Source organism: Haliotis asinina, chromosome 6 (assembly GCF_037392515.1).
Source record: "Haliotis asinina isolate JCU_RB_2024 chromosome 6, JCU_Hal_asi_v2, whole genome shotgun sequence".
Lineage (NCBI taxonomy): Eukaryota > Metazoa > Mollusca > Gastropoda > Lepetellida > Haliotidae > Haliotis > Haliotis asinina.
Window position 1 is genome coordinate 54,362,046 of NC_090285.1, and position 25,147 is coordinate 54,387,192.

Genomic DNA, 25,147 nt, shown 5'->3' on the forward strand with positions numbered 1-25,147 from the left:
TAAAACCACTAGACTATCACAGTTGGTATTTAAAACTAGCGTAGAAACTTAAAAGCTACTATTATCACCATTTGGACAGTACAATATAAAAACAGGCCATAGATCGCCAACAACCGAAGGTAGATCACCATACTAGGGACCATGGGGACTTACAGTACCTCAGCTACCTGCATGGTTCCTAGTTGGATTTACACCATCCCCTCAGCTGCTGGCGACTGTATGCAAGATTAGCCACAATTTAAAATTACACATATTCTACGACTAAAAATGTGAAAGATTAAATCTGACTTCAACTGTTTGGGACTTACGTACCCTCTCAGGAGGACAATAATTTTACGGTACTTCAACCCCCTTCGAGGATACAGCCACTAACAATCTTAGTTGCTAATTCAACTTCCAATCATAAAATATTTATCTATTTACAAGTCATGTAACAGGTCTATTTCCTTTAAAAATGCAATGATTAAATGATAACTAACATTACTAAAAAGATCCTTCATAGTTCTTGATTTAAAAAAATTATCCCTTGTGATGGAATATTCAGCACAGTCAAGCAAGACATGCTTGACTGTGATTCTTTCATCACAAGGGATACAAAACGGAGGATCTTCACCTTTAAACAAATATTCATGTGTGTATCGTGTGTGGCCAATACGACATCGTCGCATGATAACCTCCTCAAATCTGGACTGACAACCCAAGTAGGTGTAACCAATGTACGGTTTTATTTCATGTAATTTGTTGATACCTACTTGAGTGTCCCACCTCTTCTGCATCAGATCACGGATGTAAGACCTAATGATAGCTTTATAGTCAGTGTATGGAATAGGAAGTGGCGTCACAGATTTGTTGAGTGCTGCTTTAGCAGCAAGGTCGGCCATTGTATTACCAGAAATGCCAACGTGGCTGGGTAACCAACAAAAAACGATGTCGTATTGGCCAGTAGCAAGATTATTATACAATTCAATAATATCAATTAAAAGTGGATGTTTACAAGAAATATTTTTAATAGCCTGAAGGCAAGAAAGAGAGTCGGAATAGATTATATACTGTTTATGTTTAGGGTGTCTTTGAATATATTTAAGAGCTGTCAATATGGCGTTAGCTTCTGCTGTAAAAATAGAACTATTATCTGGTAATCTAGAAGATATTGTTCTGGATCCAATGACAGTGGCACAAGCCACTGCGCCACCATCCTTGGACCCATCTGTAAATAAGGATTTATAATTGCTGTATCTATGTTTCAATTGATTAAATTCTTGTTTATATTGTAATGCATTTGTTTCTGATTTTTTAAATGTAGTTAATGTTAGGTCGGCTTGTGGCCTAACCAATTGCCAAGGAGGAGAAGAAAGAAGACGGGAGGGAGCTATATGATCCAGCTCAATGCCGGCAGCAGAAATAAGTGGTTGTATTCTTAAACCAAGAGGCGGAACAAGTGAAGATTTCTTATTGTATAAATCCTCATAGAGAGGATTGAAGACACAGTCATATGCAGGGTTTGACTCATGGGAACATAGTTTTGTGATATACTGTAAAGCTAATTTTATACGTCGCTGCTCAAGAGATGGCTCATCAGCCTCAACATAAAGGCTGTCAACAGGTGAAGTTCTGAAAGATCCAAGACAAAGTCTTAGACCTTGGTGGTGGACAGAATCTAAAAGTTTTAGGTTGCTTTTGCAGGCTCCGCCATAAACGATGGAGCCATAATCAAGTTTAGACCGTATCAATGATCTATATAAGTGAAGGAGGGTAGTCTGATCCCCTCCCCACTTTGAGTTTGAAACAACCTTTAACAAATCCAGTGCTTTCAGGCATTTAGCTTTAAGAGATTTAATATGTGGCAAGAAGGTTAAGTGAGAATCAAATATTAGACCCAGGAATTTTGCCTCCTTTACGACTTTGATAGGAGTGCCATTTAAATATAGTTCAGGGTCCTTATGCGGTTTATATTTCCTACAAAAGTGTACACAATTAGTTTTCGACTTTGAGAATTTAAAACCATTCTCAAGACACCATTTATTTATTTTATTTAAACACAATTGCAGTTGTCGTTCAATAGTATGCACATTTTTACCACGACACGAAATATTAAAATCATCCACAAAAAGTGATCCATCAATCGAATCATTTAAAACCTTGGATAAACTGTTGATTTTAATACTAAATAAAGTGACGGACAAAATACTGCCTTGTGGGACACCCTGATCCTGATTGTAATGATCAGACAGGGTTGAACCCACTCGGACTTGAAATTGCCTGTCTTTTAAAAACTCTGATATAAAAAGAGGCAAACGGCCTCTCAAACCAAATTCATGTAAATCCTTCAAAATGCCATGCTTCCAGGTTGTATCATAAGCTTTCTCAAGATCAAAGAAAATTGATACAGCATGTTGTTTATTGACCATAGCATTTTTAACGAAGGATTCCAAACGGACCAAATGATCAATGGTACTACGATTTTTCCTGAAACCACATTGAATATTTGTTATTAGGTTATTGGTTTCAAGATACCAAACCAATCTGTTATTCACCATACGCTCCATGGTTTTGCAGACACAGCTAGTAAGCGATATCGGTCTGTAATTTGATGGATCTGTATGATCCTTACCAGGTTTTGGTATTGGAACTACAATAGCATTACGCCATGAAGGAGGAAATTCTCCAGACGTCCATATTTTGTCAAATATATCTAAAAGTGTCAATAGGCATGGTTCAGGTAAGTGTTTCAGTAGCTGGTAATGGATATTATCATCACCCGCTGCTGTGTCATGAGCTTGCTCAAGAGCTGTATGTAGCTCATTTAAGGAAAACACTTCATTGTAATCTTCACCATTATTTGATTCAAAATTAAGGTTTTTCTTTTCCTGTAACTTCTGGTATCTCTGAAATTCAGGAACATAATTTTCTGATGAAGAATTTTTGGCAAGCGTTTCGCCAAGTTTATTGGCAATTTGAGATGTGTCAGTAATCAACCTATCACCATCTTTAAGATGGTGAACAGCAGATTTCGAACCTTTGCCTTTTATTCTCTGAACCATGTTCCATACCTTGGACACTGGTGTGCGTGAATTAATCCTGGAGACATAGTTCCTCCAGGACTGCCGTTTGTTTTGTTTGAACGTACGACGTGCCTTCGCATTTAGTACTTTAAACTTATTTAAGTTATGGACAGTTGGATGATTTCGAAAATAATTCTCTGCTCTTTTCCTCGCCTTTCTGGCTTGTTTACAGTCTGTGTTAAACCACGGCTTCCGTACATGTGGATTTGTAGAGGATTGTGGTATGCATACTGCAGCTATCTCATTTAAAACGTCAGAAAAACGCTGAATTTTATCACGTATTTGACTGAAACATGAAGGTTGGAGTTTAGATGAGCACAATGTTTTAAATAAGGACCAATCTGCCTTAGAAAAATTCCATCTTGTGTAAGATGGAGCTTCAGATGGGGAAATTTCTGATAAAATAGTTGGAAAGTGGTCACTTCCACAGAGGTCATTGTGGACTGTCCAATCAAATTCATGAAGTAGATTAGAGTCTGCAAGAGACAAATCTAGAGAAGAGTAGGTGCCTGTTGCAGGATGCAGATATGTATTTGAGTCATCATTGTATATACAGAGTTCATTATTGGATATAAAATCTTCCAGTATTTTACCTTTACTGTTTGTATTTGTACCACCCCAGAGTGGGTTGTGGCCATTCAAATCACCCATTATAAGGCACGTTTTCGGAAGTTGATCATAGAGAGATTGTAGATCAGATAGTTGGAGTGCTGAAGAAGGCGGAATATACAAAGAGCATAATGTAAGTGCAACGTGAAGAGTAAGTCGCACTGCAACGGCTTGGAGACTCGTTGTAAGAGTTACAGGGCTATGAATAACGTCTTGTTTGACAAGTATTGACGATCCCCCAGAGGCTCTGTCACCCGGAGGTGAAAAATAATGATACGCATCATATTGACGTAACTTAAAAAGATCTGTTTGTTTCAGATGCGTTTCCTGCAGACATATTGCTCGTGGTGCAAAATCTTGGACCAATAGCTGCAATTCATTAAAATTGGTTCTTACCCCTCTACAATTCCACTGCACTATATTTGGTGAATGATTCATCACTTTGGTGCATTTATTGGTGATCTACCACGCCTTGATCTAGAAGGCGATAAACTCCCTGTCCGGTGATGGATAAGTTCAGACGTATCCATATCTTCGAGGGACCCAAACTTATTAAAAAGCTGAATCTCATCTTTTGAACCCTTAGCGACTCTATCGCTTTGGTTGATTCTGGTAAGTTTTTGGTTTCCTTTCACAGTTTGTGCGACTTGATGTCCAGGTACAGCTTTTGACTGACACGAATCTGATTTGGATTTGGAATGAACATTTCGACCAGAGGACTTTCTATCATCTAGCTGAGTCTTTGGACTTGCGGAGTCCTGTGACAAAGGCATAGGCTGAGGCTGAGATGGCGTCATGGCTGCAGTCTGAGTAGCAGAGTCTCCTCGTGGTAATGATTCTTGACTTGTGATGGGTTCAGGAGAATTAGATTTTATCCATGTCAGCTCTGTCTGACATTCAACTGAGAGTGTAGTCGTGGGTGGTCTTTTACTAACAGAAGCGTAAGAGTCATTTGGGTAAACAGAGGGAACAAGCTTCTTAGCTTCAGCATAGCTGATATTTTGAGAATGTTTTATTTTATTGACTTCCATTTCCCTCTTCCATATCGGACAATCTTTTGATGAGGAGGAATGCTTTCCTGAACAGTTGACACATTTTTTAAAGTTATTTGTACAGTCTTCTGTAACATGAGATTGCTCCCCACAATGAGCACAAGTAATACGGTTGGAGCAAGAATTTATCCCATGACCAAATTTCTGGCATTTAAAGCACCTCAGTGGATTTGGTATATACACTTCAACTGGAAGATTGCAATACCCAGCTTTGATTGACTTTGGTGCCGTTGGAGAGACAAATGACAATAAATATGTGTTTGTGAGAACTATTTCAGAATTGTGACGCCTCGTAAAACGTTTCACGTGCGTGACACCTTGATCTTTCAGTTCAACCATGATGTCAAGCTCCGTCATGTCCTCTAAAAGATGATCTCGATCCCTGACAATGCCTTTACTTGAATTCAGTGTACGATGGATTGACACTAAAACAGGGCATCCGGCCAACGTATCAACTGACAGCAGGTTGGTTGCTTGTTGTCGTTTACTACATTCTATGAGTAACGACCCAGATCTCTGTCTCCTGATATTTTTCACGTCTCCTGCAATACCATACACTGCTTTGGAAACAGCAAACGGATTGAGTTTAATTGGTTTTTTATCCACAGATTCTATCACTAGAAATCTCGGCCAATAGTCTACCTGTTTCAATGGTCGATAACTGTCATTTGTGCTTGGGTCATTATCAAGCTGACGTTTTTTTCTCAGGGGGGTTTCAGGTTCCATGTTAATGTATATAAGATTCATCATCCCAGCTCCCCACCCACCACCGAGTATCATAAAGACAATGCTATCTACAAGTGGATCTCCGACCTGCAGCACCAAGGATACTGGGATGATATACTCCAGCAGAAGGATTAAACAAGTAATCAGTCTACCAGATTGGCCCATGAGCCATCGCCTTCTGGCACCAGCATCTAGGCAAATTTTATCAAATTTGAAAATTCATATATCATACAATATATACTTAAAACCAATTATGTCAACATTGTGTCCAAGCCAAATAGTTATTGAGCAACGAAATATAGTGCTCAGGGCTCGGCATGACCAGCCGATTGGTTGAACCGGGCCCATTCAACCACCCGTCTAGGTGAAGTAAGGGTCAAAGGGGTGTGTTGGGCAAAGGGAGCACGATTACAGGCCCCCAGCGCCCTCAACCCCCAGACTCCCGTCCTCCACCGACACAGGGCCGCAACCCACGGCAAACGGGTTGGTGGACCAAATATGCCCCCGGGTCCACAACAGGGGTGTTGGCGAGCTCTTGGCGTTACCCAGCACCCACCACGAGGAGGTGGCTCGCCACGGGTGCCACATTCTGTGTATAAAGTAACTAAGTGTTCTAGAAAACCTATGGTCATGAAAACCGAACAGTTGTCATTTTCATGCATATACAATTCATCAGTGTTACCGGTAACTACTAAATTTGTTCACGGAATAAAAAGGGTGATGACTTCGGTCTGAGTCATGGAAACCAGTGTGAAGCTAGCTAGCATAGCGCAATAGACTCATCATTCATCATAGCCTTGAATGCAGTTCCTTCTTTGAAGGGCATTTTAGAAGTTGTGTGGACGAAGGAAAAGCAAGTTCTATGGATAGTCAACTTCTGTATTGCAACTGGTGCAATGTAGGTACGAACACCGTTCACGTGCTCGATAAGGAAGTTAGTACCTACGCCGATACGTCGCACCCGTTGCAATAAAGAAGTTGGCTATCCATAGAACTTGGGTTTCCTTGAGTGCAGATCGTTTGAGGATGAATTGCCACGTATACTTGTGGCAAATTGACCATGTGTGTCAATTCATAATTCATATCTCATTATATGTCGAGTTTTATATATATATATATTCATATATCAGTAACTCATATCCACAAATATATCCACAATAATCAAATTACATCCATTTACATTTGACCGCTTTATGCCTCTTTTGTTTTTTCTTTTCTTTTGTTTTCTAATGTTTGAAATCATGACTGTTTATTCTCCAGCCGTGACGCATAATTATTTGTGACAATTCTGAAACAGTAGAGGCTGCAAAACAACCTTACAGAAGCCAAAATTAAAAGAACATTCCAAATATTATATTACAGACACTGATTGGACTGAATGCTGGTGCCATTATTGGGCCCGGAAATGGTTTGAGGTTAGCTGCATGTAACCACTACTTTGTCTACCAAGTACTCTTCAAATACATGTACACATATCCCTGCAACTCAATCTGTGTTAATACTGGTCTTCAGTAACCAATGCTTCTCGGATTAGGTAACCTACGACATCGGATGTGCAGGCTCACTGACTTGAAACATGTCATCGTATCCCATTGTGTAATTCATGCCCATGTCAGATTGCCTCGTTTAGACTTGGTTATTTGTACACAGCCACCTGACAGCTGCGACATTGATCAGAGCAGCGTTACAACAAATCTCTGCTACTCGTCATAATAATGGACTGAGAGGTCTGGTTAATGGGCGGTTGTTTTTAACGTCTGTCGATAGTGTTTTCGTTCTACACTATCCAGCTGTTTAAACCTATTCAAAGAACAAACCCGAGCACTTGGCCAGTAGTTATGCCTGAGACATTTCGTGACAGGTACAAACTAGTCAAGACCGTATTTATTTATAGCCAGTTGTTTTGAACCTGAGTGAGTGAGTGAGTTTAGTTTTACGCCGCACTCAGCAATATTCCAGCTATATGGCGGCGGTCTGTAAATAATCGAGTCTGGACCAGACAATCCAGTGATTAACAACATGAGCATCGATCTGCGCAATTGGGAACCGATGACATGTGTCTACCAAGTCAGAGAGCCTGACCACCCGATCCCGTTAGTCGCCTCTTACGACAAGCATGGTGGTTTGTGGCAAGCATGGGTTGCTGAAGGCCTATTCTGCCCTGGGACCTTCACGGGTGTTTTGAACCTGAACGGAACTAATGTACTTAGCATTTGTCTACGTTATGTCTACTTCCAACACACCTTTTATATTTCAGGGTCAGACTCCAGGGATTTACTGTGTTCGACATATTGTGTATTACAAAGGTTGTTGTTTTTGTTTTTGTTTTTGTTGTATGTTAGTTATGTCGACGTTCCCTAAAAACGAGTCTCGAGCAGACCATCTAGTGATCAACAGTATCAGCTTCGATCTACGCAAATTATGTAGCAAAGCTATGTATATCAACGTTTTAAGAACAATCATTTTACCATGACGTGTAATTGCTTAATTCTATCGCAGAAATAATCTAGGTGATGGGGACGATTCGGTTCCTCAAATCCATGGAGTGAGTTTTACACTGCCGTGAATAATATATGCAACTTACTAGTACACCACGGTATCTCTTTAACGCTGGAGGAAAATTTCTCGTCATCGCGTAGGTTAACTCAAACCCACAAACCTTGTGCAGACTTGCTTGAACCGTGCCAAAACAGTGTCAGCCAACCTTAGCCTTGCAAGCGAATAGTTGGCGAGTAGGCGAGCTGGTCAAAGCGCCATGCTAGTAATACAGAGAGGTTGAGATGTCGGGATCGAGCCCACCTGTGACCGAGTGTTAAAACCACCTTTGTGTGCAGACTCTTTCCGTGTTGTCACAATCCCTCGTATGCAGGACACAACCCTTTGCACGTAAAAGAACCCACGAATCCGTCGGTATATGACCTAGTTGCGGGTACACCAACGTGCAGTAAAGTTGGACAAAGTGCTGTGGCTGTGCGTCTAGTTCACCTCCACCAAGCTGTGAATTGGGTCCCTCGTTAGGATGAGACAGCCACTATAAACTCAGTGAGATTGACATCCAATGGCAGAGTAACAAATACCAGTGCCTTGAGCAAGCACTAGTTGCACAGGTATGTGCGCTAAATAAATATCCCATGATAACAAAATAGTCCACACAAAATATCAAATTTAAACAATATCATTCTTGTGACCCATTTATTGAAAAAATAGAATAACTGTAAATACATTAACAACATTTGATCTTGTTTAACACACAAACTGCAACACGCGTGCGCGTAATTTATTATATATTACACATTAAGATATAACATTATGGAATTCAATTAATAAATAAATTACAATTATCAGAAACAATTCCAATTTCTGTGTCATTTTTAAAGGCATTTATTAGAATTAATGCAAAAACGGTTTCAAAACCTTTCTGTATATTACCTTGTTCAATAAATATTTAAAAATGCAAAACACACACACATGTACATACACATACACATATATGTGTGTATACACACTATCTCTCGATCTCTCTATCTCTCTCTCTCTCTCACACACACACACACACACACACACACATATATATATATATATATATATATATATATATATATATATATATATATATATATATATATATATATATATATATATATATATATATATATATATATATATATATATATCAAACCTACAACTTATATCTATAAAATAAGGGCTTTGCTTGTCCATTAAATGGAATTATCAAGGGGGATGTAGTTGCTAATCATACAAACTCTAAGCATGAATGATGTTACAGAGATACTTTCTATCCATTTCTAGCATCTTTTGTAAAACACTGTTGCAATGAAGAATTTGGCCAGTAGAGCTCATCTTTTTTCTAGCCAACACAGCATTTTTCCATTTGACATACATTTATGTGTCCAAAATGTTTTGAACAAAATCTTTCAGTGACCGAATAGAAAATAAATCTTTCTGACATTTACATCAATTAGAACTGCCATGTTCATCAACATACGCCGCTTTTGGCAACATTGCAGTAGTATCAAGGTGATGGACAGTAGAAATTGCCTTCACATATTTTACCCATGTGGGAATTGCAAAGGATCTTCGGCATGATGGGCGAACGCATTAGCCACCACCATTCGATCCACCAAGTGTTCAGCTGCATGTTCAGCAGCGTTGTAGTGTTGTAGCTAACACTAAGCAGATGGTTGCCAGCACAGTATATATTCAAGTTTTCCTTCGTCTGCTTACGAAACAGTGTATTTTCTTTGTATCCTATTTCAGTCTTGCAATCAACCTTAAGATTTCGTCCATATATATATCATCTGCACTGCAGACGCTGCATCCCACTGTCTTCGGTATTCCACCTGGTGTGCTGTGACCGTGCCCAATGGTACCAGTGGGAGTGAGATATCGGGAGGTCAGGTCTATAGCTTCTGTGTACATCACCTCCACATGAACTGCATCTCGATCCAGGGTTTCGTATGAGCCCCAAAGGAATGTCCTCCTCAAATATATGTTGCTGCATGGATCAAGATTCAGCAGGTGTTGCTGACAGAAACTGTCTGCATATGAACCTGAACGTGTTAGAACCAAGGTAACGTAGTGAACACGCCTTCTTGAGGGCTTGCAGTAGAAGTCAGCGAAGTAAAGATTTGATGAATCATCAAAAACCTTCACTCTTGTGTCTCCAAAAGGCGAATTTGGAGGGATACTACCATTCTTAAGTGTCACGTTGAAGAACAGACCCTTCAGTCTCCCGTTTATAGGACAGCGAGGATCCCCACCATTGTCCTTCAGGTAAGGTTCCATGATGTTATTGTGGTTTGCCCTGATGTTATCAAAGTACCAAGATGGCTTGTTGCGATAGAGAGCGGACACTGTATCCGTGGTACCCCATCTGCAATGTTCTTCAGCTTTGCGAAGCAGCTTTCGCAGATATTCTGAAATAGGAAGTTATAGCGAGTGAGTTAAATTTTTACATCGCATCGGCAATATTACAGCCATATAGCGATGAAAACAAGATAAGCAATCTAAAATATCCGTCGACAAAGGACAGTAAAACTAACTAGATTATCACAGATATGTTGATGTTAAAACTAGTAATGAAATCTAAAACATTTAAACTAGAGAGGACGATACAGAGAATAAAAACAGGCTATAGGTCGCCAACAACTGAGGGTAGGTCACCATACTAAGGACCATGGGGACTTACAGTACTTTTGCTACCTGCATGGACCCTAGCTGGATTTGTATCATCCCTTCAGCTGCAGGCGATGAAGTGAATTTTAGCCAAAATTAAAATGACAGGGATACTACAATTAAAATAGACGGTCAATTTAAATTACCTTTGAATGCCTTGGGACTTACGCACCTTCTCAGGAGGACAATAATTTTACTCTACTTCAACCCCCCTTGAAGGTACAGCCACTAACAATCCCAGTTACTAGTCCAAATGACCACTTATAAAATATTTATCTATTCACAAATCGGATAACAAATCTAATTCTTTTAAATATGCGATAATTAAATGATGATTAACATAACTAAAAAGATCCTGGTTCGTGTTGTAAAATACTTATCCCTTGTGATGGAATATTCAACACAGTCAAGCAAGACATGATTGACTGTGATTCTTTCATCACAAGAGATACAGAACGGAGGATCCTCATCTTTCAATAGATATTCATGAGTATATCTAGTGTGGCCAATACGACATCGCCTTATGATGACCTCATCAAATCTAGACTGACAACCCAAGTAGGTGTAACCAGTGTGGGGTTTAATTTCATGTAATTTATTGATGCCTACATGGGTGTCCCACTTCTCCTGCATAAGATCCCGGATGTAAGATCGGATTACATCTTTATAATCAGAGTATGGAATAAGAAGTGGTGTCATAGATTTGGTGAGTGCTGCTTTGGCAGCAAGATCTGCAAGTGTGTTCCCAGAAATGCCAACGTGGCTGGGTAACCAACAAAAGACGACGTCGTATTGGCCAGTAGCAAGATCATTGTACAATTTAATAATCTCTACTAAAAGTGGATGTTTGGTAGAAAGACCCTTAATAGCTTGAAGGCACGAAAGAGAGTCTGAAAAGATTATATACTGCTTATATTTGGAATGTTTATTGATATATTTTAAGGCTGTTAATATAGCGTTTGCTTCAGCTGTGAAAATTGAGGTATGATCTGGCAGTCGAGAAGATACTATTTTGGCCACAAGCCACTGCCCCACCATACTTGGACCCATCTGTAAATATGGATTTATATGTATTATATTTACTTTGTAATTGATTATATTCTTGTTTATATTGTAATTCATTCGTTTCCGATTTCTTACATATAGTCAAGGTTAGGTCGACTTGTGGCCTAACCAATTGCCAAGGAGGAGAAGACAGCAGACGAGAAGGAGAAATATTTTCTAGGTCAATGCCAGCAGCAGAAAGGAAAGGTTTAATCCTTATCCCTAGAGGTGGAACAAGAGAAGATTTTTTTGTTGTACAGATCCTCATTGAGGGGATGGAATACACAGTTATATGCAGGGTTCGTCTGATTCGAATATAGTTTAGTAGTGTACTGCAAAGATAATTTAATACGTCTTTGGGTTAAAGAAGGCTCATCAGCTTCAACATAAATGCTGTCAATAGGAGAAGTGCGGAAAGATCCAAGACAAAGTCTTAAACCTTGGTGATGGATAGAATCAAGCAGTTTCAAGTTGCTTCGACAGGCCCCTGCATAGACGATGGAACCATAATCAAGCTTTGATCGGATGAGTGAACTGTACAAATGAAGGAGGGTAGTTTGATCCCCTCCCCACTTTAAATTGGACACCACTTTTAGGAGATCTAATGCTTTCAGGCATTTGGTCTTCAAATACTTAATATGTGGTAAAAAGGTCAAATGTTTGTCGAAAATCAGTCCCAGAAACTTGGCTTCCTTTACAACAGTAATTGGAGAGCCATCTAAAAACAGTTCAGGATCTTTATGAAGCTTATATTTCCGACAGAAATGTATACATTTGGTTTTTATCTGTGAAAACTTAAATCCATTCTCAAGTGACCATTTATGAATTTTATTTAAACACATCTGTAATTGTCCCTCAATGGTATGCATATTTTTCCATGACATGAAACATTAAAATCATCCACAAACAATGACCCATCTATTGAATCATGTAATACTTTCGAGAGACTATTGATTTTTATGCTAAACAAAGTAACTACCTTGTGGAACCCCCTGTTCCTGATTATAATGGTCAGACAGGGATGATCCGACAAGAACTTGAAATTGTCTGCCTGCTAAAAATTGTGATATAAAATGAGGCAAACGGCCTCTCAAACCAAAATCATGTAAATCTCTTAAGATACCATATTTCCATGTTGTATCATAAGCTTTTTCAAGGTCGAAAAAGATTGATACAGCATGCTGGTTATGGACAATGGAATTCTTAACAAATGATTCTAGTCGAACCAAATGGTCAGTAGTGCTTCTATTTTTGCGAAAACCACATTGGATGTTAGTAATAAGATTATTGGATTCTAAAAAACACACTAATCTATTACTGACCATGCGTTCCATGGTCTTGCAAACGCAGCTAGTTAGTGAAATAGGTCTGTAGTTTGATGGATCTGTATGATCCCGACCAGGCTTAGGTGTGGGTACAACAATGGCTTGACGCCACGACGGAGGAAAATGGCCTGTTGTCCAAATATGATAAAAAATGTTCAGAAGAGTTTCAAGACATGTATTAGGTAAATGTTTCAGGAGCTGATAGTGGATATTATCAGCACCTGTTGCCGTATCGTGAGCTTGCGCTAGGGCAGTATTCAGCTCATGTAGTGAAAAGAGTTCATTATAATCTTCACCATTATCAGAATGAAAGTTAATATTACGTTTTTCATGTTGATCTTTATATTTCTGAAACTTTGTATTATAGTTTGAGGAAGAAGAATGCCTAGCTAAAGTTTCACCCAACTTGTTTGCAATGTCAATGTTATCAGTTAAAACCTCGGGTCCATCTTTTAGATGATGAACACTAGAATTTCTACCTTTACCCTTGATTCTCTGTACCATGTTCCACACCTTTGTCACTGGTGTACGTGAATTAATATTTGATACAAAGGTCTTCCAAGACTGGCGTTTACTTTGTTTTAAAGTACGTCGAGCCTTGGCATTGTTTATTTTAAAAGTATTTAAATTATGAACTGTAGAGTGGTGGCGAAAATATTTTTCTGCCTTCTTTCTACACTTCCTAGCTTGTTTGCAACTGTCCGTAAACCATGGTCTACGAACATGTGGTTTGGCAGAGGCCTTAGGAATAGTTTCATCGGCAATACTTTTCAGTTTGTCAGAGAACAACTGAATCGGATCTGGAACATTAACAAAAACGGCAGAGTTCAAGTTGTCAGCACACACTGTCTGAAATAATGGCCAGTTAGCCTTATTAAAATTCCACCGTGTGGCAGATGAGTCATCACTCTGATTTACAGCGGAAAGTATTGTTGGAAAATGGTCACTTCCACACAGGTCATCGTGAACTGACCATTCAAATTCGTTATAAACAGTTGGGTCTGCGAGGGACAGATCGAGTGCAGAATAAGTTCCCGAACCAGGATGTAAATATGTGACAGATCCATCATTAAAGATGCATAAGTTATTGTTTGAAATGAAATCCTCTAGGAGTTTTCCTTTATTGTTGGTGTCGGTACTTCCCCACAAAGGATTATGTCCATTAAGATCACCCATGATTATACATGGTCGAGGAAGTTGGTCAAAGAGATCGGACTGTCGAAGAGCTGTAGAAGGAGAAATATACAAAGAGCAAAGCGTAAAGGTGATCTGTAAAGTAAGACGGACAGCAATAGCCTGCAGATTGCTTTTGAGAGGCACCGGGCTGTGGATAACATCCTGTCTCACGATAATAGAAACGCCACCGGTGGCTCTATCACCTGGAGGTGAGAAGGAATGGAATGAATTGTACCGACGCAATTCAAAGTTATCAGTACTTTTCAAGTGTGTCTCTTGTAAACTAAAAACCGATGGATTAATATCTTGAGCTAATAATTGTAGATCATTAAAATTATTCCGAAGGCCTCTACAATTCCATTGAATTAAATTAATACTGCTGTTCATGGCGGTTCAACCGGGGATCTTGAACGCGAGGAACGTCTACTCCCTCGTTCTGGCTGTGAAGGAGTGACCTCCATATCAAGAGGTCCAAACGAATTATGAACCGTCACTGATGTTGTTGATGTTGATGGTACCTCTAAATGCTGAAGAGCCTTTGCCCTTCGCAGCTGTTTCTTTTCTTTATTTGACAACTGACTAACCTTTCCTGGATTAGATTGTGTCTCTGGTTCTTCAGTCTGTGAGGCAGATGTCGACGACCTTTGCTCATTTTGAGAGAACTGAGTGAATTCATTGACTGTAATTTGTTTGTCGTTTACCCAAGATATGTCTGTCTGGCATGAAGTTGAAACTTTAGTTACAGGAGGATGAACGAGGGAAGAAACAGTGGCTGAATATGTTCGGAGTGGAGTAATTTGAGACTCTGCGGGTATCAAGTTTTTGGCGTCTTGGTATGAGAGGTTGTTAGTGATTTTGACTTTAAGAATCCTTCATTCGAGTTCAAAATTAGGACATGTTTTAGACGATGCCATGTGCTCACCGTTACAATTAGCACATCTGATGTCTCTTGTGCAGTCAGTGTTGTCATGAGACCCACTGCAACGGGAGCATACTGTTTTACGAGTGCATGACTTGGCACCATGTCCAAATTTTTGGCACTTAAAACATCGCAGCGGATTTGGGATGTATACATCAACTGGGATGTTAAAGTAGCCAGCTTTAATGGCTTTTGGTATAGAAGACAGTCCAAACGTAAACATGTAAGTATTAGTTTTAATGATATCTGCATTCTGCTTCCTGGTAAACCGTTTAACAGCAGTTGCTCCTTGGTGTTTTAATGCATCAACAATTTCTTCTTCTGTCATTTACGCCAGACAACGAGATCGGTCACGAACAATACCTCTGCAAGAGTTCAATGTCCTGTGCACAGAGACAACAACCCGTGTATCAACGAAATTTTGTAATCCTAGCATGTTTACAGATTGCTGCCTCCGGTCACATTCAACAAGAAGTGAGCCAGAACGAAGGCGTGTAACGTTGGCTACCTCTCCGCATATGCCTTTGATACCCATAGATATAGCAAAGGGATTTAATTTCAATGGACCTCCATCTGCTGTTTCAATGACCAAGAATCTTGGCCCAGAATCCAGTACTGCTGAAGAGACTTCATCATCAGAAGATGTTGAAAGATGTCTCCGTTTATTCGTTTTTGAACCAGGGGGAATGTGTTTAGCCATGGCACTATAAGGATGTTCAGCAACCCTTATCTCCACCCGCCATCGAGTGTCAACAAGGACGATCCTGCAGTGGAAACCAAACTGCAAGATCAGAGCTACAGAGATGCTATACTCTAGAAATACAGACATAAATAGCTAAGAAATCCAAAAGAAGAAATATCAGGCTGGTCCGGCCCATGACAATCTTCCTAAGAAACTTAGAATTCAGAGGTCTATATCACCAGATTGGCCCATGAGCCACCGCCTTATGGCACAAGACTTTAGGCAAAATATAAGTTCAATTTAATAAAGTTGTCACAGTCTGTAATCAACATTTCCATGCTGTGATGATTCCAAATAAACGTTGTCCATGCACAGGGCATGACAATTCTACCTCCCGTCTGGGTGAAGTCAAGGCCAAAGTGGTGTGTTGAGCAACAGGAACACGGTTGCAGGTTCCTATTGCCCTCAACCACCAGGATCCCCTCCTCCACCGACACAGGGGCGCAACCCACGGCCAACAGGTTGGTGGACCAAAATTGCCCCCGGATCCACTACGGGGGTGTTGGCGAGCTCTTGGCGTTACCCAGCACCCACCACGAGGAGGTGGCTCGCCACGGGTGCCAGGAAGTTATAAAGCTGAAGCATAGGGATGAAAACTGGAAGTAGAACGAATGAAAATCAGTGACTGGAAATGGTCCAGTTTGATTTTGCAGAAGAAACTTGGTAAAGGAGATTCATGAATGAGATTTATGAATACCCACGGGTATTCGTTAATGCACATTCAGTGATACAGTTAATAGCGTAGTGAATTAAAATGTAGAGTCACTTTAGCGATAGCTCAGCCATATCAAAGTTATAAATGTATAATAAAAGCTATAAAAATATATCATAATTGTCGATGGAGGACAGGAAAACCAACTAGAATATTACACTATCAAGAATTAGAACCAGCATCTCTCGTCAAACTAGATTTCAAATTAGGACACGGCAGTATAAGAATGGGCTATAGATCGCCAACAACTGAAGAGAATGAGTGAGCGAGGGAGTTTAGTTTTACGCCGCACTCAGCAATATTCCAGCTATATGTAAATAATCGAGTCTGGACCAGACAATCCAGTGATCAACAACATCAGTTTCGATCTGTGCAACTGGGAACCGATGACATGTGTCAACCAAGTCAGCGAGTCTGACCATCCGATCCCGTTAGTCGCCTCTCACGACAAGCAGAGTCGCCTTTTGTGGGAAGCATGGGTTGCTGAAGGTCTTTTCCACCACTTTCACTTCAGATGTGAGCGATTATGGACAAATCTAGCTTTAATTGAGAATAACATCCTACGAGTAAACAATGATGTAGGTTTAAACTGACTTACGTAGGAGGAGGAGGATCATTTTGAGGATAGGAATCTGAGTTACTAATTAAAATAACCATCATAAAAGTACATCTATTTCCAAAATATATTAATAACAATTTCTATATTAAGTCAAGTCTACTTCTCTTAGGTATTCAAAAATAAAGTGGTAAGTAATGGTATAAAAAAGATCTTTTAGTGCTTAGACAGTGAAATATTTATCGTCTGTGATGGGAAAATCAATGCAGTCAAGCAGGATATCGTTGACCTTGACTCATTCGTCACAAGGGGTGCAAAACCTTTCAGTAAGTATTCGTGTATATACAACGTATGATCAATCGTCGCATGATGACCTCTTCCAGACAGGAGTGACAACCCAACAAGATGTAACCAATATAGGGTTTTAGTTCATGTAATTTATCAATACATATTTCAGTGTCCCACTTCTCCTGCATCAGATCATAGATATACGATCTAATGGCTGTTTTGTAATTGGAGTTTGGGATCAGAAGTGATGTCACATGACACAGTTTAAGTAATGTGGAGTAAGACGATAGACACACGCACGCCACACACAAACACACACATATTATTTTTACCTTTCCCGTCATTTAGGCTCCCTCCTTCAGCCATGATTTCCAGTTCCTCTAGATCTTCAGACACCAAAGTGATGTTTTGTTAGTGTGTATACGTAGGTACTATAAATACCTACGTATACTTGTGCAGTCATGATCAGCACGTCCTTGACATGAGTGTTTATCCAGTAATTGCTACTTTCACTTTCGATTTCGCATTCTAGGTTTGAAGTAACAACACTTTCCAGGAAAACCCGAGGTCATGATAACCGGACAGTTAGTTGTACTACAACCCATCTGTGTTAGCAGTAACTGGGTTTTGTACAGAATAAAAGGGGTGAAACTTTATTCCGAGGCATCAATACTTGTTTCCGTCTCTCCTTGTGCAGTGTTGTGGACAGCGTGGCCAGACTGGTTCATCTTAGTTTCTGTGCGTTAGAGCAAAGAAAACGCGGGACGGAACCAGTCTAAGGCTAGCTAGGGTAACGCAATAGCTTGAATGTGGGTCGTTTGACTGTAAATGTAACGGGGACAATGATAGCAAATTATAGTTTAAGTGTCATTTCATTTGTAATAACCAGCAATATGCTAATGATGTATACTAGTATATTGCCAATTCCGCTTCACGTTTGATTCCCTTTAAGCGTGCAGTGAACACAGATCTCAAGACGCCAATGTGTTTGAAGATGATTTACTGAAATGTATCATGTTGTTCTTGAACGGTCACAAAATGTTGCTTGTCTGACTTTGGATGATGAGGATGACAGCAAATGTGTATTTCTCAAAAACTCTAATGGAGTTACATGCATCTTATTTTCACAACTTTTTCCTGTTGATGATCGGTGGAGTTTCTGTCGTCGGAATCAAAAGAACATTGTGATTGGACTGGATTATGATGTCGTTATTTGACAGAGAAGTGGCGTGAGGTTAACAGTATGTAACCACAACTTATTCTACTAAGTACTCCTCAAATACATGTGCAAATATCTCAACCACTCGACCCGTGACAATCCGGGTTAGAATTGATCTTCAGCAACCCCAGTCTTAGTAAACTTATCCTCGGTTCTTTTCGTTACACTCCACCACTGAGTCTAACAAAACATTATGGGAGGTCGCGTCAGGTAACCTTTGGGACTGACCAATCAGAACACAGCTTACCAAATCTACTAGGTTTTGTTAGACTCAGTGGTGGAGTGTAACGCAATACACTGAGACTAAGTCTACTTAGACTGCAGCAACACATACCTCTAAGGGGCATCTAACGGGATCGGGTGGTCAAGCTCGCTGCCTTGGTTGCCACATATCATGGTCAGTATTTGAATATTAGCATCTTGCTGGGATATTGATCAGAGCTGCGTTAAAGACAACAACTACAACATCAAAGATCTGCCACTCGTTGTGACAGATTTTAAGAGAGATCTGTTTAATGACCTGTTGTTTTGAACGTGAATGGATACTGTTCCTGGTACTTTTCTACACTATCCCGGGGAGTAGCAGAGAACAAATGAGCGTCTATTTAACTAACTAAAGAACAAATACAAATACCCGGCCATTAGTAAGATTTTGAGAGATTTCGTGACAGGTCAAAAATAGTCAAGACCGTATCTATTAATAGCCAATCGTTTTGAACGTGAACGGCTCCTTGTGTTTGTCTTCGCTATTACACCGATTCCTCAAACACCTTTTTCATTAGTTAGAATAAGACGTCGATCGATACCCCTTACTTCTTACACTGACATGTTGGGATTTCAGCATGGCTTACTGTGGACTAAAGCAGTATGAACCCTGATCAGTCACCTGCACATCATATACACGGATCCCCTTTCCTGTAGTTCGTTGGTCTACTGAAACGTTTCCTGTTGCACTGTTGCAATCCGAGTTCTTCTTTGCTATTACCGTCTATGTAAACATAAGCAAACCAGGATTCGAACCCACCGTCATTGGTTTTTAGCATATCCAAGGGACGCAACTCTGCAAACTGCAGAGGCACACACGATTGGACCACCCGGGACCCCTGCTTAACGAGTTTATACGATAGATCTCAGCCCATACTAGAATGTGGTTCGCATTGTGTTGAAGCAACGTATATCCTGTACTGGCCATTCGAAAACGGTAATTACATTTTAAGTAGATATTTTATTGAAAACTAAAATGATAGTAAAATCTTTAAAATCATAAACTATATCAACTTAACCCATAAAACCAAGTGTAATAAAATTGGTAGATATAAACATCAATATAGACATCACAGTTATACATTTTACACAACGTGATATAACATTTATGTATTCATATGGTCTTTTGATATAAATATTACACAATGATAAAAATGAATCGATATAATGCATCATTACAATTTACAACCAGACTGTAAAACTCAAACCTCAGTCAGAAAATACATTTGATGATTCACTTAATGAAAGCAAAAAAGATGTTCTCTCTGGTGGATAATATTCAGGTAATGACTGTACATTTCAAGCAGCCTCATAGTACTTTTAAAAAATCTTCCCACTTAAGACTTCACATTACAAAAATATTTGTAAAACACCATTTATTGTTTAATGACGATCCTCATCATATCAACAAGGCTGAGAATGTCCTGTATTTATAGCGAGTATTCCAGCGAAGTTTGTAATAAAAGTAGAGTGGACAGAAAAGGAACGTAAAGTAAAACCTTGAGAAAATACTGCTCGCTATGCATGCCCTAAAATCAGTATTATTTACATAGAATGTTAAGATCTTCCGTTCAGACAAACTACTGCATGTCTTGAAACAATAATAACCCCAAGTTGGGGCTGGGGATAGTCGGGGCGTACGTTCGCGTGTGTGTACACACAAGCAGCTTAACAAATGTAGGTCACAATCTTTCCTCTATCAATTGATGCTGATTCAAAACAATACCGTACAGAGTTGTCTTGGGTACCAACAGGCTGTCCGACCTGGTTCAATCTTCCCCATCTCCCACCCGCCCTTTTCGTTCGGAATACCCGTAACCTTTCTTTATCCATATTTATAAAAAAGAAATGTTACCAGTGCAAAACGACTTGATCTATATCATTAATCATTTTAAAGACTATTACGAAGTGATCTAACATTAAGAATTAAAAAAACGCACATTTTGTGAAAAAAGGCTCTATTCCTACTCTGTATCTATTTATTTTGTCTCCCTCCAGCTCTACTGCTTCTTAGGGTTGAAACCTCATCCGTCAGAAAATATATTTGCCATTTTCATAGATGACCATCACCAATGACAATTCATCTCTAGACATTGCAAATATCACAGTCTACAGATTTGCTTATCCCCCCTGGTGTGCTGTGACCTTGACCGATGGTACCGGTAGAAGTAAGATTTAAACCGGACAAGTGAATGCTCTCAGTATAGAAGACCTCCACCTGTACTTCATCTTGGTCTAATGTCGTGTACGTTTCAGAGTGTCTCTTTTTCCTCAGATAGATATTCTTGTGTGGCTGGAGTTTGATCAGGTGTCGTCTGCAGAATCGATCAGCACGTGAGCCGGCTTCTGTAAGTACCAAGGTCACGTAATGAATTCGTCTACGAGGAGGCTTGCAGTAGAAATCAGCGAAGTATATATTTGCTGAATCGTCAAAGACTTCATCAAGGGGTATCGTCACTCTGGTGTTTCCAAACGGCGACGTGGCTGGTAAATCACCGTCGAACAGGGTCACTCCAAAGAAGAGACCTTCAAGCCTTCCGTTTATTGGACAGAAGGGGTCCCCTCCATCGTCCTTCAAAATCGGTTCCATTATGTTACCATTGTGTCTCCGAATACCTCGGAAGTAGGATGATGGCTTGTTTCGATAGAGCTCAACCACTCTTACACTGTCGGCCCCATCACAGTGTTCGTCGGCTTTACCTAGCAACTCTCGCAAATATTCTGAAAGGGAAAATGTTGACAGTTTATAGCGAATAAATCTAATTCTCAACTTCAAACATGCTAGTTTACATCTGCATCATACACATTTCAGTCTTGTTGAGCATTCCCATCACGTGTTAAACTGTTATTGTATTTATCCCACGACGTGTAGATTAATGTCTCTTGGAAAATAGTAACCTATGATAAATTATCATATTAAGTATTGAATGAATTCCTGTGAAACTGGAAACTTTGGCATACGTCTGAAAATGTCCTTTGTCACTACATATTAAAGAGTGACTTGTTATAAAATGTCAGACAGGAGAAAGCAACCACAGGGCAGGGCCTGCCATAAGGGTATGATTGGGTGTGGCCTAGGGGCGGTGGGATAGCCTTGTTGGTAAAGCGTTGGCTCCTTACGCCGAAGACCCGGGTTCGATTCCCTACATATGTACAATGTGTGGCGCCCATTCCTGATGTCAGCCGCTGTGATATTGCTGGACTATTGTTGACAATGGTTTATAACTCACACTCACACACTTAAGGTTATGTCAAACAAAGAGTGGGTTAGTGAGCTGAGTTTTACCACTATTCCTGGAATATCACGATCCGTGGCACCATACAGTGGCTTTACACATTGTTGCCGCTAAAAGCTACATACTGCTTAAAGCGACACAAACTAAACTAAACTCACTAAGATATGGCCAAGATTCTGGATCGGGCAAGTTGTCAGTGCTCAACTTGACAAGGTCTCCGAGGGAGATTGTTGATATTTTTAAGGCACAGCTCCACAGCACAAAGCAATAGTGCAATAGGAATAGTTGATTTTTGCAAAATTATTCATATCATTATAGCCAGTGACATGAGCCACTTGGCTAACTCACCGGGTTTAGGTTTTCACATTTTGATCTGTAGTAATACGTTCAAAGGTGCACGTGTCTAGGACTATACTCCGAATCATTGTAAAGAAGCTGACAATCATAATGTGTATCACGTGCTGGTAAAAAAACTGTGTACATATCTAGTTATGCATACACCTACATGTCGACAATTATTGCTTGTAGTAATTTTATAATGTACTTCTTTCAGCGGATTCTGCATATCTATCTCGATTTGTCTCTGCCTGTGTCTACTGACTCTCTGTTCTGTCAAGAGACGTGTTTCGGGTATTTCTATTGACGTACGTTTACTGTACCATGTCCAAGTAAACAGAACGTTCCAAGAAATGGAGCATTTTCTGAGTAGTCTATTTATGGAAACGCCATACTTAGACAGTAGAGTGATATGAATAGAGAGGTGACATTCGCGTGACAGATAAAATGCATTATTCTGTTGCTTCGTGCAACGTGATCGTACATACGTGCGTGCGTGCGTGCGTGCGTGCGTGTGTGTGTGAACCCTGAGACGCTTCAGGTTCACAGTTATACCGTATATTATATTGATTTGGTTTGCTGTTTGTTTGGAGACAACATGATTTGCAAGGGTTACATAAACATGTGGGATTTATGGCTTGCTTTTGTCTGGTTTAATCTCTTCTTGCAACATATTCACGTATTGTAGGTGTGACCGATTATTATAATACTTATTGTGAAATGACATCTTCCACAACCACACATAACATTGTATTTTCTTTCTCTTTTTAAAAGAAACAAATGGGAAGAAGTATGCTTATGCTTGTTTATGTTACTTTATTTTGATGTTGTTTTGCGTCAACTTTATGATGGCGGTCTTAAAATACACGACTGTGGACAAGGCAACCCAGTAACTGATGAAAGTCCAGGTCAACCAAGCTTTCTACACAGCTATAAACTTAGTATTTAGGGGGCTGACCGTTTGATTCCTAGGTATTGGTGACAATACTGCTGGTTACAAATTTTCCCGAAAAGGCAGAAAATGTAATGAAAAAATAATAGATCACTCAGTTTACCAAAAAGCGAGCGGTTTTGAACAGGGCAAACATCTCCTCACCTAAAGTGCCTAAATTTGAAATGGTAAGATCTATAACAGCTGCGCAATATACCCCTATAAGACTATCCATGAGAGTATTTTGGTATTCAAGGAAGTAATATTTCACAAATCGTCAACTGTTGCGCATCAGTCTGGCCTTGTGTTGTAATGTTTTGACCCTATTCTTCTGTTGCAGTTCATCTACTGACTAAGGCAGTAGTGCAGTTATCAAAATTCAAATATACTGAAGGAAACAATCACAAGAAAATTCAAGCGTTCCTTTAATAATTTCCTATTCTCATCATCAGCTGTGAATGTCGCTGTGAGAGGAAATCTGACGAACGAGTAACTAACTGCCATGTAGTGATGTTCCCTTAATTGTTTCCCTCAGTTTATTTCATTTCGGGTGATACAAATATATACTGTTTATGACAATCGCGTAAAAACCTGCTGAGATATTGAACATACAATGTTGTACAGTATTACCTTTGTCCTGACGTCCTCCTCTGGCCATGGTGCTGCTACCCGGGTTTGTTTTCAGTTGTGACACAACACAATACTACAAGTGTTAAAAATCATGTATAATTATGACTCACAGACACTGTTCGTAGGAAAACCTGTTCTATTAATAGGTCCACGTATGAAAGCTGCAAACTATTATTGCGTCACATACATGGACATAGTACTGCAAAACATAGAAACTCTATCAAGATGAACCGGGATTCGAACCGATCTTCTAGGTTACAAGTGTTTCTTACAGTTGTCTGGAGTACATTTGTAAATGTAATAAAATGCAAATGGATTCATCTAGTCAGATAATATACATTTTTAAAAAGCATGTCATTACATATACATAACTTAAATGAAGGATATTTTTCAACTGAGATATGTAACTGTAATAATTGTAATTAGGATGTTCACGTCAAATACTCCAGCATTTTAACTTCAGTACCATTATATTTGTGTTCAAAAATTTATATATATTTTTTCCATGTTTGTAAAATGCAAATAAATAATTGCTATTGCACGAGTTCCACTACATTATAACCATGTGTTTGTGTGCATGTATACATATATATGTGTGTGTGTGTATGTATATGTATGTATGTATGTATGTATGTATGTATATGTATATATACACACACACACACACACACACACACATACATACATACTAACTTGTTAGTTTCTATTAAAATTAAAGTTTCAGTACCTTCAGTTGTTGGCGGTCTATAGCCCGTTTTCATATTGCATCGACCTCTGTAGTTAATCTGTTTTAGATTTAATTACTAGTTTTAAATATCTATCTGTGATAATCTAGTTGTTTTAATGTCCGTCGTAGACAGCTTTTTTACCATTCTCTATTATGTATAACATTAATGGTTCTCATCACAATATGGCTGAAATATTGCCGATGTGACGTTAAATATCAACTCACTCACTCACTCACTCACTCACTCACTACAATTTCAGAGACTAAGCATTAGTCTATCTGGTGGAGTACAACTACATTGACTTCTCACTCGCGTGTCCCGCTGCTTGTAAGTTGTATGTTCAACCCAAGCGGTGCTGTACACTACACCGGCGACCAGTTATACATTCTACGAACC

General features: G+C 39.5%; 2 protein-coding genes across 2 annotated transcripts; both read right to left on the reverse strand.

The window, feature by feature from the left end:
* Window positions 1-9,141: 9,141 nt before the first annotated feature.
* Window positions 9,142-17,873, reverse strand: LOC137287634 (phytanoyl-CoA hydroxylase-interacting protein-like). Its single transcript, XM_067820012.1, has 2 exons — window positions 17,740-17,873; window positions 9,142-10,386 (listed from the first exon to the last, which is right to left on the reverse strand). Exons 1-2 carry the CDS (start codon window positions 17,771-17,773, stop codon window positions 9,719-9,721), a joined length of 702 nt encoding a protein of 233 aa, XP_067676113.1. The 5' UTR covers window positions 17,774-17,873; the 3' UTR covers window positions 9,142-9,718.
* Window positions 17,874-19,831: 1,958 nt separating this feature from the next.
* Window positions 19,832-24,121, reverse strand: LOC137286724 (phytanoyl-CoA hydroxylase-interacting protein-like). The gene is made up of 2 exons (XM_067818707.1): window positions 24,024-24,121; window positions 19,832-21,611 (listed from the first exon to the last, which is right to left on the reverse strand). Exons 1-2 carry the CDS (start codon window positions 24,049-24,051, stop codon window positions 20,977-20,979), a joined length of 663 nt encoding a protein of 220 aa, XP_067674808.1. The 5' UTR covers window positions 24,052-24,121; the 3' UTR covers window positions 19,832-20,976.
* Window positions 24,122-25,147: the final 1,026 nt, after the last annotated feature.

Excerpts from the sequence above, each read along its gene's own strand:
- LOC137287634 (XM_067820012.1), bottom strand. The coding sequence starts at position 17,773 with ATGGCTGAAGGAGGGAGCCTAAATGACGGGAAAG. Across the intron at positions 10,387-17,739 it reads GAGCCTAAATGACGGGAAAG|AATATCTGCGAAAGCTGCTT; the intron begins GTAAAAATAATA and ends TTCCTATTTCAG.
- LOC137286724 (XM_067818707.1), bottom strand. The coding sequence starts at position 24,051 with ATGGCCAGAGGAGGACGTCAGGACAAAG. Across the intron at positions 21,612-24,023 it reads AGGAGGACGTCAGGACAAAG|AATATTTGCGAGAGTTGCTA; the intron begins GTAATACTGTAC and ends TTTCCCTTTCAG.